The sequence below is a fragment of the Vulpes vulpes genome, chromosome 1, assembly GCF_048418805.1.
Source record: "Vulpes vulpes isolate BD-2025 chromosome 1, VulVul3, whole genome shotgun sequence".
In the NCBI taxonomy this organism is placed as follows: Eukaryota; Metazoa; Chordata; class Mammalia; order Carnivora; family Canidae; genus Vulpes; species Vulpes vulpes.
Genome location: NC_132780.1, coordinates 172,942,720 through 172,956,666, shown reverse-complemented (window position 1 = coordinate 172,956,666; position 13,947 = coordinate 172,942,720). Strand labels below are relative to the sequence as shown.

The following is a 13,947-nucleotide window of genomic DNA, read 5'->3' as shown; positions in this document are numbered from 1 at the left end:
TTGAGCCTCACCTACACTGGGGCTCCTTGCTTCTGCATCTCACTCTGCCGGCCACTATGCCTACTTGTGCACACTTTTTCTCCTTCTCTCTAATTAATAAATAAAATCTTTAAAACAATTTTTTAAAAAATTAAAGTTTTCAATTTACATGCTTATTTTCAAACAAAATTCAGGTAGCCAAGAAATTTCAATTAGAGGAAGCCAGCATTTTAGCATCACTAAAGTCAGTCATTTCAACATATTGAAAACCTAGGAACCACATGACAGACTGGAAACATGTGACATTACTGCCAGCAAGTTAATCATAATAATTTGATGATGTAAGTGTTCAGCTTTGCTAGTGAATAAAATAATCTACAATTTCTGTCATGATTTAAGGAGTGGAAAGGACAAAGAAGAAATCACCTTTGCTGATTCAGTCACATAAATAAAAGTGTTCCCTAAACTCTGAGTCATTTTCCAAAGTGGAAAACCCAATTCAATGAAAAATACTCGCATGGCTCCAATTTCAGACCAGAAAGCTAAAACTAGCTTTCTTGGTGGCTCATGACTCAAGCAGAAATTTATGGCAGAGGCAAAAGAGTTCATTGGAAAGCCTCGGGAAATTACTGAGAAAACCTGAGTGATGCTCATTCTAACAATTTCCAAATGGAGGCTGCCCTTTGTTCTTAGTATTATCTCCTGGACTTGGCTTTTATCTGGTTTGCTATGATTTTTCAACCACTAGATTGATAATTTCAGGGCAAGAGGTTTCACTTTAATAATACCTCTTTTCATTGTCACTGGCTTTATCTATTTTCTTCTCATCTGCTAGATCACACTATTATTCCTCTATGTTCTTGCTCCCTTCCTAATACCACAAAATTTGGACCTCTGCTCCTATAAAAGAAGTCTATTTGACCTTTCCCTACTTGTGGCTTACATTTTTCTTTCTCTATAATCTGCAAAATGCCTGGCACAATAAGTACCTAGTAACAATTTGAAGCTCTTCCTGGAAAACCCTTCATAGTTTTTTGTTATCTGTTTGAAAGTTATTTTTACAACATTGCCTGAAATTCACTTCTTTGAGGGAGTCATTCACAATCAAACGGATCCACATCTGTTAGCTTGGGGTTAGCTTAGAATATGCTCAATTTGTACTATAAAACTTGTTCTTGCTGGTGTTTTGCTTTATAAAAGTATTCTTCAATCTCATGTCAGTGTATATTCTTTCATTTGGGAAAATAATTAACACAGTGCCTACAACAGTCTTCTACTCACAATGTGGCCTCAAAACAATGCTACCTGATAACTTTTCTGAAATCATGTATTATCCACAAATATAACTGTAATTTTAAGTAGTTATAATAATTTTAAATATTTAAAGATGCTAATACGAATATATGCAGTTAATTCCTTCTAACTCCCTTAAAGTAACAGCAAAGGTGTGTGTGTGTGTGTGTGGTTGTTTTTTGAGGCATAAGCCTGCAAGAACAGAAAGAATGGAAATAAGGAAAAGCAACAAAACTTTAGGAGCTGACAAGGCAAAGAGAGCCTGGTAACTGACTCAGCAGACTCCATAAAGCTGAATCTTAAATTAGAAATAAAGAAAGCCAAAACTCAACTCATTTGTAACAACAACAACAACAAAATCCCTGAAGGCTCAGAAATTGGCAGGACGAATTATCTCTGGATCATAATCACTCTGGAATCATAGTGAAGGTGGAGCTGAAACCACTTTCTGGATGAAAGTTCATTTAAGAAACCTAGATACTACCACCCCCTATCTTTTCTGAAGTCTTCCTCTACTTAGTCTAGCCACATGACTGACTCTCTTCTATTCTGGCAAAGTATTAGAAAGGTATTCTCTAGGGTGGGTAAAACAAAGGGTCTCTGGATTGGGTAGATGTTATAGGCTGAGTTGTGTTCCTCTCAATTTTCCTATGTTGAAGCTGTCACCCCCAGCACCTCACAATGTGACTACTTGGAGATAGGTTCTTTTAGAAGGTTAATTAAGTGAACATGAGGTCATTAGTGTGGGTGATCCTAATACAATATGATTGATATCCTTATAAGGAGGCAATAAGGGGCATAAACACACAGAGAGAAGACCATGTGAAGATGGCCACCTATAAGCCAAAGACAGAATCTTCAGAAGCAACCAACTTTACCAACACCTTGATCTAGGACTTCTGGCCTCTAGACTGGGAAAATAAATTTCTGTTAGCAGACCATCCAGTCTGATACTTTGTTATGACAGCCTTAGCAATAATATAGTATGTTAGGTAACAAACAAACAAAGGGAATTAATTTTACAGACACCCAGTTTTCTTTTCCCATAAGACTTCTGAAATTCTGGATGCAAAGTAGGAGACTGTCTACTCTCCAGACTCTGACAAAATAACTGTCACTGAATTTTTCCCAAAGAAATATTCCACCCATATAGTTAATATTGATGTTAATAAGTCACACACATATGCACAATGTTTCTGAGCAGCTTTTGCGAGTTCCACCCCCAGAAATAGGAGTAGATAGTCAAGGAGTAGATAGTCAAGGATGAGCAGACATTTAAAGAAAGCATCTAAAATGAAAGAATAAAACAAACAAACTTTGGGGATGGAGGTTACACAGGGAGAGGGAAACTCAAAAGTTCTATCAGTAATTATTTAAAAGATATCAGAGGCTATTAAGTATAGGATGCTAGGGGTACCTGGGTGGCTCAGTTGGTTAAGAGTCCAACTCTTGATTGTATCTCAAGTCACGATCTCAGGGTTGTGAAATGGAGCCCCATGTTGGACTCCACACTGGGTGTGGCACCTGCTTAAGATTCTCTCTCTCTCTCCCTCCGCCCCTGCCTACTGCTCTCTCCCTTTCTTAAGAAGGAAAAAAAAGGAAGAACAGGATGTTAAAACAAAGGAATAGAAATTAAGAGTTCTCAGAAGTTAAACATAAGAGTTGAAAATAAGTAACTCAGTAGAAGAGCTGAAAGACACAACTAAAGAAATCACCCCCAAAAAAGAACAAAAGGACAAAATTGAAAGAGAAAAAAATGAGCTGTTTAAAAGTTTAAAAGGTTTCAAATAAGAACACTTTTAGACAGCAAAAACAGACTATAAAGAGAAGGAAAATCAATATTTCTCAAAATGGAAGGTCATTAGGTTTCCACAATGAAAAGACAGCTCCAAGTAGAAAGAGCCAGCATGAAAAATGAAAACAGACCTACATTAAGGCATATCAAATTGTGAAATTTCAAAATTCTTGGAACAAGAAATAATCCTACCAATTTCAAAAAAGAAAATAAAGTGTACATTCATTGAAAATTCATCAGGTCGAACATTTATAAAATGCATACCTTTTGGAAATGAATAAATAAATGAAATGAAGAAGGAAATGAATTACATCCTTTAGGAGTAAATTGAGATAATGGTTGAGATAAGCAGAAAAATAATAAACATGTCTTCTTTAATATGAAAAAATGAGATGTGCATAAAAGGTATAAACTTAAAACTTGGTTGTGCACCTTTTATAAAAAGGAACTTGAAGGAGTAAATGGTTGAACAATCTAAGCACAAGTGGGCTTCTACATTCAGGTATCACTACCTAACAACTTTGTAATTCCTAAACATTGGATAGTAGATGCTGAAACTTAATCTCTATTAAAAAAAAAAGGAGTTTTCCAGGCAAGTAAAAGCTAAAGGAGTTCATCACAACTAAACCAGTCTTACAAGAAATGTTAGAGATTCTTCATTAAGCTGAAAAGAAAGAGCAGTAATTAGTAATAAGAAAATATATGAAAGTATAAATTTCATTGGTAAAGGTAAATATATAGTAAAGGTAGTAGTTAATCACTTATAAAGCTAGTAAGAAGGTTAATGACAAAAGTGATAAAAACAACTATAATAATTATTTAAGGTTTATACAAGAAAAAGGTTCTTATTAAATGTGACATCAAAAACATAAAACATGGGTCTGGGGGAAGAGGAAAAACGTAGAGTTGTAGAATGCATTTAAAGTTGTTATCAACTTAAAATAGACCGTTACAAATATAGATTTTTTGTATGTGAGCCTCATGGTAATCTAAGTGTAACACTAAAGAAAGTCATCAAATCTCAAAGGAAGAGAGCAAGAAAAGAAGAAAGGAACAAAGAAGAACTACAAAACAGCCAGAAAACAATGAACAAGATGGGGAAAAGTACATACCTGTCAATAATCACTTTAAATGTAAATGGGCTAAATTCTCCAGCCAAAAGACATAGAGTGGCTTAAAAAACAGGACCCATCTATATACTGCCTACAAGAGACTCACTTCAGATGTAAGGACACATACAAACGGAAAGCAAAGGGATGGAAAAAGATGTTTCATGAGAATGGAAACCTAAAGAAAGCTGGGGTAACTATACTTATATCATACAAAATAGACTTTAAAACTAGGGTTGTAATCAGAGACAAAGAAGGCATTACATAATGATAAAGGGGTCAATCCAACAAGAGGATATAACATTTGTAAATATATATGTATCCAACAGAAGTTAGGGTACCTAAATATATAAACCAAATATTAACAGACCTAACTGAAGACATTGACAATACAGTAATAGAAAAGAACTTTAATATCCCACTTATACCAGGAAATAAATCAATAAGGAAACACAGGCCTTAAATGACACATTAGACTGGAGTGACTTAATAGATATACATAGAACATTCTAAACAAAAGTAAGTAACAGAATACACATTCTTTTCAAGTGCACATGGAACATTCTCCAGAATAGATCACATGTTAGGTCACAAAACAGTTTTAATACATTTAAGAAGATTAAAATAATAACAAACTATAATGGTATGAAACTAGAAATTAATTACAAGAAAAAGTGAAAAATTCACAGATGTATGGAGATTAAATAGCATGCCTGAGTAACCAATGAGTGAACAAAGAAATCAAAGGAGAGATTAAAAAAAAAAACTTTGAGATAAATGAAATGAAAATACAACATACCAAAATTTATTAGATGCAGCAAAGCAGTTCTAAGAGGAAGTTCATAATGCTAAATATCTACCTCAATAAACAAACAAACAAAAAAACTCCATTAAACAACTTAACTTCACTTCTCAAGGAACTAGAAAAAGAACAAATGAAGTACCAAGTTAGCAGAAGGAAGAAAATATTAAATATCAGAGTGGAAATAAATGAAATACACTAAAAAGACAATAAAAGAGATCAATGAAACTAAAAGCTGGTTCCCTGCTAAGTAAAATTGACTAATCTTAAGCTAGACTCACCAAGAAAAAAAAAAAAATAAGGCTCATATAGATAAAACCAGAAATAAAAGAGAAGATTTTACAACTAGTACCTGAGAAATAAAAGGATCATAAAATAATTCTATGAACAATTATACATCAACTAATTGAACAACCTAGAGGAAGTGGATAAATTCCTAGAAACATACAATCTTTCAAGACCAAATCATGAAAAAATAGAAAACCTCAATGAGGGCAGCCTAGGTGGCTCAGCAAACCTGAAGGCGTTTAGTGCTGCCTTCAGCCCAAGGTATGATCCTGGAGACTCAGGATTGAATCCCATGTCAGGCTCCCTGCATGGAGCCTGCTTCTCCCTCTGCCTGTGTCTCTGGCTCTCTCTCTCTCTTTCTCTGTGTCTCTCATGAATGAATAAATAAATAAAATCTTTTTTTTTTTTTTTTAAGGAAGAAAACCTCAATGAACCAATTAATAGAAAGGACTGAGTCAGTAAGTAAAAACCTCCCAACAGACAAAAGTCCAGGGCCATTATATATATCTTTACTGGTGAATTCTACCAAACATTCAGAGTAAAATTAATGCCACGCCTTTACAAATTCTTCCCCCAAAAAGAAAAGGAGGAAATACTTCTTAACTCATTTTGTGAGGCTAGCATTACTCTGATACCAAAACCAGACAAGGATACCAGAAGGGAATAAAATTACAGACTAACACCTTGATGAATATAAATATAAAAATCCTCAACAAAATAGTAACAAACTGAACTCTACAATACATTCAAAGGATCATACACCATGATCAAGAAGGATTTAGTCTAGGGACACAAGAATGGTTCAACACCTACAAATCAATGAATGTGATACACTACATTAATAAATGGAATACAGAAATATGATCATCTCAATAGATGGAGAAGCATTTGACAAAATTCAACACTCATGATCGAAAATTTTAACAAAGTGGGTAGACAGGGAACACACTTCAACAGAATAAAGGCTGTGAATGAGAAGCCCACAGCTAACATTACACTCAATGGCAAAAAGTTGATCAGGAACAAGACAAGGATGCCCCCTCTCACCACTTTTATTCAACATAATACTGGAAGTCCCAGGCAGAGTAATTAGGCATGAAAAAAAACATAAAAAGCATCTAATTAGCCAGGAAGAAGTAAAACTGTCACCATTTCCAAATGACATAGTTTTTATATATAAAAAACCCCTAAAGACTCCACCAAAAAGCTGTTAGAAATAATAAATGAAGTTGCAATATCAAATCAATATCAAAAAAATCTGCTGCATTTCTATACACTAATAATGGACTACAGAAAGAGAAACTGAGAAAACAATCTCATTTACAATTGCCTCAAAAAGAGTAAAATACCTAGATATACATTCAACTAAGGAGGTAAAAGATCTGCACTCTGAAACTGTAAGATATAGATGGAATAAACTGAAGATGACACAAATAAATGGAAAGAAATAATACGTTCACAAATTGTAGGAATGCATGAATATTGTTTTTTTTTTTTTAAATGTCCATACTACTCAAAGGAATCTATAGATTCGGTGTAATCACTATCAAAGTACCAATAGCATGTTTCAGAGAACTGGAACATTTAATCCTAAAATTTGTATGGAATCACAAAAACTTCAAATAGTCAAAGCAATCCTGAGAAAGAACAAAGCTGGAGGCACCACATTCCCAGTTTTCAAACTATACCACAAAGCTATAGTAAGCAAAACAGTATAGTAGCGATAAAAACACATTTGATCAACAGAACAGAATATAGAGTCCAGAAATAACCCTCCCATATATATATGTCAATTAATTTATGGCAAAGGAGGCAAGAATATATACAATGGGGAAAGGACTGCCCTTCAAATAAATGGTGCTGGGCATGCCCTTCAAATAAATGGTGCTGGGAAAACAGGACACTACATGCAAAATAATGAAAATAGACTATTATCTTATACCATAGACAAAAATTAAAGTAGATTAAAGACCTGAATGTAAGACCTAAAACTATATACTCCCAGAAGAAAACAGATGGTAAGCTCCTTGACGTTGATCTTGGCAATGATTTTTTGGACCTGATATCAAAATCAAAGGCACTAAAAACAAAAATAAAGTGGGACACTACATCAACTAAAAAGCTTCTACACGGTAAAGGAAACCATCAACTGTCAACAATATTTGCATATGTCTTACCGAAGGGCTAGTATCTAAAATCTATAAAGAATTTATCAAACACAACACCAAAAAAACAAATAATCCAGTCAAGAAATGGGCAGAAGACATAAACAGACATTTCTCCAAAGAGGACATGCAAATGATCAACAGACACATGAAAAAATGCTAAACATTACTCAGTATCACGGAAATAGAAATCAAAACCACAATGAGATACTATGTCACACTGGTCAGAATGGCTATAATTAACAACCCAGGAAACAATAGATGTTGGCAAGGATGTGGAGAAAGGGGAACCTTCTTACACTGTTGGTAAGAATTAAACTGGTGCAGCTACTCTGGAACATTATGGAGGTTTCTCAAAAAGTTAAAAATAGAGCTACCCTACAATCCAGCAATTGCACTACTAGGTATTTATTCAAAGGATACAAACATAGAGATTCAAAGGAGCCCATGCATCCTCATGTTTATAGCAGCAATGTCCACAATAACCAAAATATGGAAAAAGCCCAGATGTCCATTGACAAATAACACACACACACACACACACACACACACACACACACACACAGATATACATGATGGGATATTACTCAGCCAACAAAAAGAAAGAAATCTAGCCATTTACAACAACATGGATGGAACTAGAGGGTATTATCCTAAGCGAAATAAGTCAGAGAAAGACAAATATCCCATGATTTCACTCATGTGGAATTTAAGAAACGAAACATGGACATAGGAGAAGGGAAGGAAAATAAAATAAGATGGAAATAGATAGGGAGGCAAACCATAAGAGACTCTTACCAAACAAACTGAGGGTGGCTGGAGGGGAGGTGGGTGGGGGGATGGATATTTAGATGACAGGTATTAAGGAAGGCACTTGATGCAATAAGCACTGGGTATTATAGACAACTGATGAATTACTATATTCTACCCCTGAAAACTAATACAATATATGTTAACTAAACTGAATTTAAATAAAAAAAATTTTTTTAAGTAAATTATCAACAAAAAGGAAGCCTACTGAAAAGGAGAAATCATTTGCAAATCTTTTATGTAATCAAGAGTTAATATCCAAAATATATTTTAAAAAACTCATACAACTCAACAGCAAAAACACAACCTCATTAAAAAATAGATTAAAAATCTAAAAACAAAATTTGAAGGACTCAGACATTTTTCCAAAGAGAACACACAGATAGCCAACAAGTACATGAAAAGGGGCTCAACATCACTAACCATCAGGGAAATGTAAATCAAAACCACAATGAGCTATCACCTTAAACCTGTGAGAATGAAATAACAAGTGCTTCTTCTGAGAAGAAGTAACAAGTGCTAGCAAAGATGCAGAGAAAAGGGTACCCTTGTGCACCATTGAAGGGATTGTAAATTGGTGCAGCCACTATGGAAAACAGCATGCAGGTTTCTCAAAAAATTAAAAATAGAAGTACATGTGATCCAGTATTCCACTTGTGGGTATTTATCTAGAGAAAATAAAAACATTAATTTGAAAAGATATATGTACCCCGACCATGTTCACTGCAGCATTATTTATAATAGCCAAGATATGAGAACAATTTAAGTGTCCATTGTTAATTGAATGAATAAATAAGATATGGCAAATATACATATATGTCTATATAATATACACATATATACACACACAATGGTATGCTACTCAGCTATTTTAAAAAATAAGAAAGACTTGCCATTTGTGATAACATGGATGGATCTTGAGGATATTATGCTAAGTGAAACAAGTAAGGCACAGAAAGACAAATACTATATGATGTCACTTATATGTGGAATCTAAAAAACAAAACAAAACAAAAAACCCAAGCTCATAATACAGAAAACAGACTGGAGGTTGTCAGAGTAGAAGTGGTAGGGTAGAGTGTGAAAAGGTATAAACTCCCAGCTATTAAATAAATAAATCATGGAGACATAATATACTGTAGGGTGACTATAGTTAATAATACAGTAACAAATATTTGGAAAGTTGCTAAGAAAGTAGATCTTAAAAGAGCTCACAACAAGAAAAAAAGTTTTTGTGACTGTTCAGTGACAGATGTTAACTAGACTTAATTTCATAAAGTCTATAAATATGGAATCATTAGGTTATATACTAGGAACTAGCATAATATTATATGCCAATCATACTTCAATTTGAAAAAAGGAGGAAAACAGATACATGTTCTTTTTCAACTTCTTACAGGGCGATACAAGAGAACCTTTGGCTCATCCCAAAATGGCCTTCCAAAATCTGGTACAACTGCATCACTGATACAATTTCATGAACACAGAACTCAAAATAATAGCACAGCATACCTGTATCTTTCTTTGGAATAAGTGAATTGTGATTCTCCAGGGGGTGACCAAGTCGTTTCCAAGAAGTATTCTCTTTTTTCTTTAGGACAATCTCTATTTTTCCCACATTCTCAATAACTCGCACTAAAAAGAAGATAAGTTCCATTTGTATTCAATGAAAGTAAATATAACACATTTTAAAATCAATCTTTCTCAAACAATACAAATGTTGTGATCTGATACGAATAACAGGGACCATTAGTAAGTTAAGACTTTGTATATATATACATCAAAATTGTTTATGCCTTAAATGATTTTAAATCCAGCTTATTTTATAATTCAAATTAACTCCTTTCAAACTACTTTATCAAAGGCCAAATTAATACGTATTGCTAGTTTTTATACAAGCTTAAATATAGCCATGGCAAGTAATTAACACACAGCTTAAAAAAAAAGGGGGGGGGGTTGACATATACAAATTATCATTGAGTGGACCTATAAAAGCAAATTTAATTTATAGTCTTAACATTTCTTAATTGGGACCTGATGGGTTCTTATGAATAAATTCAATAGCTCAATACTGAGCCAACTAAACAAAGAAAAAGCCTCATGAATCAATAAAGTACATATGAATCTTAATTTAAAACCTTTTAGGATATCTTAATTTTTTACTAAGTTCAGAATATACAGGTATAATAATAAAATACAGACTTTCCTATACTGGTTATATTTTATGAGTTGAATATTCTTTTGAAGACCTAAAAATGTATTTTAGTTTATCTTTAGAAATAATATGTTCTTCCTCAAGGTAAATAAATAATTCAGCAGCAATTTAACAATACCTTTTTAAAATAGATTAGTCAAATACATTCATTTCAATGAGCATTTATTTGAAGCCTAACAAATACAGAAACATGGTCCTTGACTTTAATTGATAGAATTTACAGAGCTTGCTATGGTATATAGGAAAGAGAAGGCACAGTACCAGCATAAGGTATTCTGACAGTACTTTAAAATAAGATATGATATATATTTTCTTAAAGGATATACATTTACACATGTGTGCACATATCTCTATCTATATTATGAAATATTATTCAGCCTAAAAAAAAAATCCTTCCACTTCCAACAACATGGATGACACTGAAGACACTACACTAAATGAAATAAGCCACACAGAAGACAAATACTGCATGGTATCACTTATATGTAGAATCTTTAAAGAAAGAAAAGTCATATACTCATTAAAAAGAGAGTAGAATGGTGGTTGCTGGGGTTGGGGCTAGGGGATGGGGAGATGATAAAAGGGTATAGAATTTCAGTGAAGGTCTGAGGATCTAATATATAACTATGGTGACTACAGTTGATACTATTGTATAATTACAGTATGCTAAGACAGTGGAACTTAAGTGTTCTCATACACAAAAAAGTAAATATGTGAGGTGATGGATGTGTTAACCCAATTGTGGGAATCTTTTTACAATGTATACATCTATCAAACCATCATGCAATTAAATATATTACAATCTCGTCAATTACACATCAATAGAGCTAAAAACAAACGACAAAAAAAGAAACCACCATTCTATGAATCTTCTATTATTAAACAGCTTTGTGAATTCCACACTATATTTGTATATGCAGCAATATTCATTATTTAATATCCTGTCAACATCACACATTTAAATATATACACCTAAGAAAAATTTGTCTGATCTAGTATATTTCTACATGTTGCATGTCAGGAGGAGGACAGAGCTAAGGAAGGAAGGGAGAAAGGAAAGAATACAAGAATTTTCTTCTAAGGAAATAAAAAGCAAAGGGTAAAAGAATTAAAGGAATAAGGAAGAAAAAAAAAAAACGGGAAACCAGTGGGAGAACATATTTATAAAAATTATGTGTATTTGTTTATATAGAAAATGTCACCTTTGTTTTGCAATATAAAAGTATACATATGAAAAATTAGACAAATGCTTATTTTCTCTTTCCCTCTATCTCTCTCTTCCTATGTATTTATATATATATGTGTATGTATACACACAATTATTTTTGGTAGCTTACCAGAAAAATCTTCTTGAATTTCATGGCTTAGCCCTAGGAAATAAAATATGTTTAGTTAATAGCCCTAGGAAATAAAAATATGTTTAGTTAAAATCCAACTTCAATTCATACAGTCTTTGAATACCATGTAAGATCATCTAAACAAGTTCTTAAACACACTATTTCAAATCTCTCAGGATAAGTAAAACATATTCTGATAGCCAAAAGAAAGAAATTGTACACAACTAAAATCTCCAATTATTTAAATACAAATAAAGTTTTTCAACTTTTCAATTTCTCTCCCTATTAAAGAGCAAATACTCAATTGCCCACAAGAGGGTAACCCACACTAGTCTAAACCTAAAAACCACAAAGCGAGCAGGGTTGGTAAGGATACAATACCTGAAGTGCGTATTCTCTAATGTGTGCACAAGTACAGATGTGCATACAGACCAGGCTTGGGGCTCAGTTCTTCCTTTCTTATGGTTCTCTAAGGTTGAATATTCATTCAGTTATTGAAATAAAATTATTGAGTATCTATGTGTTACTTTCTAGGCATTATGGATACAACTGTTAATGAAAGAAAAAACACTGCCCTTATGGAAATTGCATTCCAGAAGGGGGAGATGTAAGAAATGTTTTTATAGACAGCCATTCTAAACCACTTCATGGTTATCTGGAATTTACAATTCTGCATTATTTTAGTTCTTCCAATCCAGTATCAGCACCTAAGAGTCATATCTTTAACTGTGGACTTTTTGTTTCTTTTGTATTGTGTGTTACATATTGTTAGGTACAATATGAACAAAATTAGTAATTAAAGTATTTGAAAAATAATAAATGGTGACACAGAGGTTTGACTTAAAAAATCATGCAGTGCTCATGAGTAACCTATACTTTTCTAGATCTCTGAGTGTTTGGTTAAAACTCTCCCCTAAAGGCAATATATATTAGTATTTTATTTTAAGATTTATTTATTTATTTATTTATTTATTTATTTATTTATTTGAGAGAGAGAGAGAGTATAAGCCGAGAGAGACAGAGGGAGAGGGAGAAGCAGACTCCCCACTGACCAGGGAGTCAGATGCGGGGCTCGATCCCAGGACCCTAAGATCATGACCTGAGCTGAAGGCAAACACTTAACCGACTGAGCCACCCAGGTGCCCCTATGCATTAGATCTTATGTGAAGAAAAAACAGGACAGGTTATTACTTCTAGAAGAAAAGTTTAAGGTTTCAGTTTGATTGATATACTGAATGGAGAATATAGGAAAGAAAAAATACTGAAAACTCTGATCAAATTGAAGACAAAAAGTACTTCATCAATACAATAAAGCAGTGAATAGAATCCTGAGTCAGCTGATGTCCAGGGAATCAGTCTGTTTTGCAAAAGTAAATGGTATGTTCTTCATATAAGACTGCCTGCTTAAAACACAATTTTCTTGTTATTGTTTTTATTGGTTTCATCTCTAACTTCTAACCAGAATAATATTACTTGCATTAGAGAAGAAAAGGGTGAAATTCTAGAGTAGTTTGGGTGAAAAGTAGATTAAGAATCTGGTAGACCTTACAGTTCATGCTGCTTTGGTGTAGCCTCTGACTTCCCACGACAGAACTGGCAAAAAAAACCCAAGCCAATGGAACTACCACTTAGTGATGGCTGCTCAGTAGGAGCATGTGGCAGGCCTCCAGAGATCTGTTTGTAGGTGTCAAGTAAAAGACACTTAACAAAGCCAAGGCGACAAATTATTTCATATTATTGATTTCAACTGCATTCAATTCTTTCAACTTGGGAAAGGTGAAGTCATGCTGCCTTTTGTGAGCACTATCATTAAGCATAAGGAAAAAAACGAAAAAAGTTGGTCAAAAATGACAAACCAAAATAATATCAGATAAAATATTATAGCTACCTAGACTGCAGACCAAGTTATTGCCAAACTTAAAAGAAACTGGAGTTATTTCCATTAATAAAGAGTAAAGTACTTACCAATATGTATAATGTATGAATAATCCTTGATAATTGTTTCTGCTCTAAAGGAATCAACTTGATGATCAACTATTACTGAATCTGAATTAATATCCTTAAACAGAAGGCAAAAAGAGAAAGATTAAAAAGTAAAATTTTCCCCAAATTTCTACAACTATACTTTTAAGATAATCAATGGATGTTCACATG

General features: G+C 33.4%; 1 protein-coding gene across 5 annotated transcripts in view; it reads right to left on the bottom strand.

Moving 5' to 3' along the window:
- The window catches only part of CYB5R4 (cytochrome b5 reductase 4), an 85,168-nt gene that overhangs the window by 22,329 nt on the left and 48,892 nt on the right, over positions 1-13,947 (bottom strand). For all 5 annotated transcript variants that reach the window (XM_026007436.2, XM_026007435.2, XM_026007433.2 and 2 more), the window contains 3 exons: positions 13,759-13,852; positions 11,794-11,826; positions 9,754-9,876 (listed from right to left, as the gene is read on the bottom strand). In XM_026007436.2, coding sequence (XP_025863221.1) covers positions 9,754-9,876; positions 11,794-11,826; positions 13,759-13,852 — 250 coding nt within the window. The remainder of the gene's footprint in view (positions 1-9,753; positions 9,877-11,793; positions 11,827-13,758; positions 13,853-13,947) is intronic.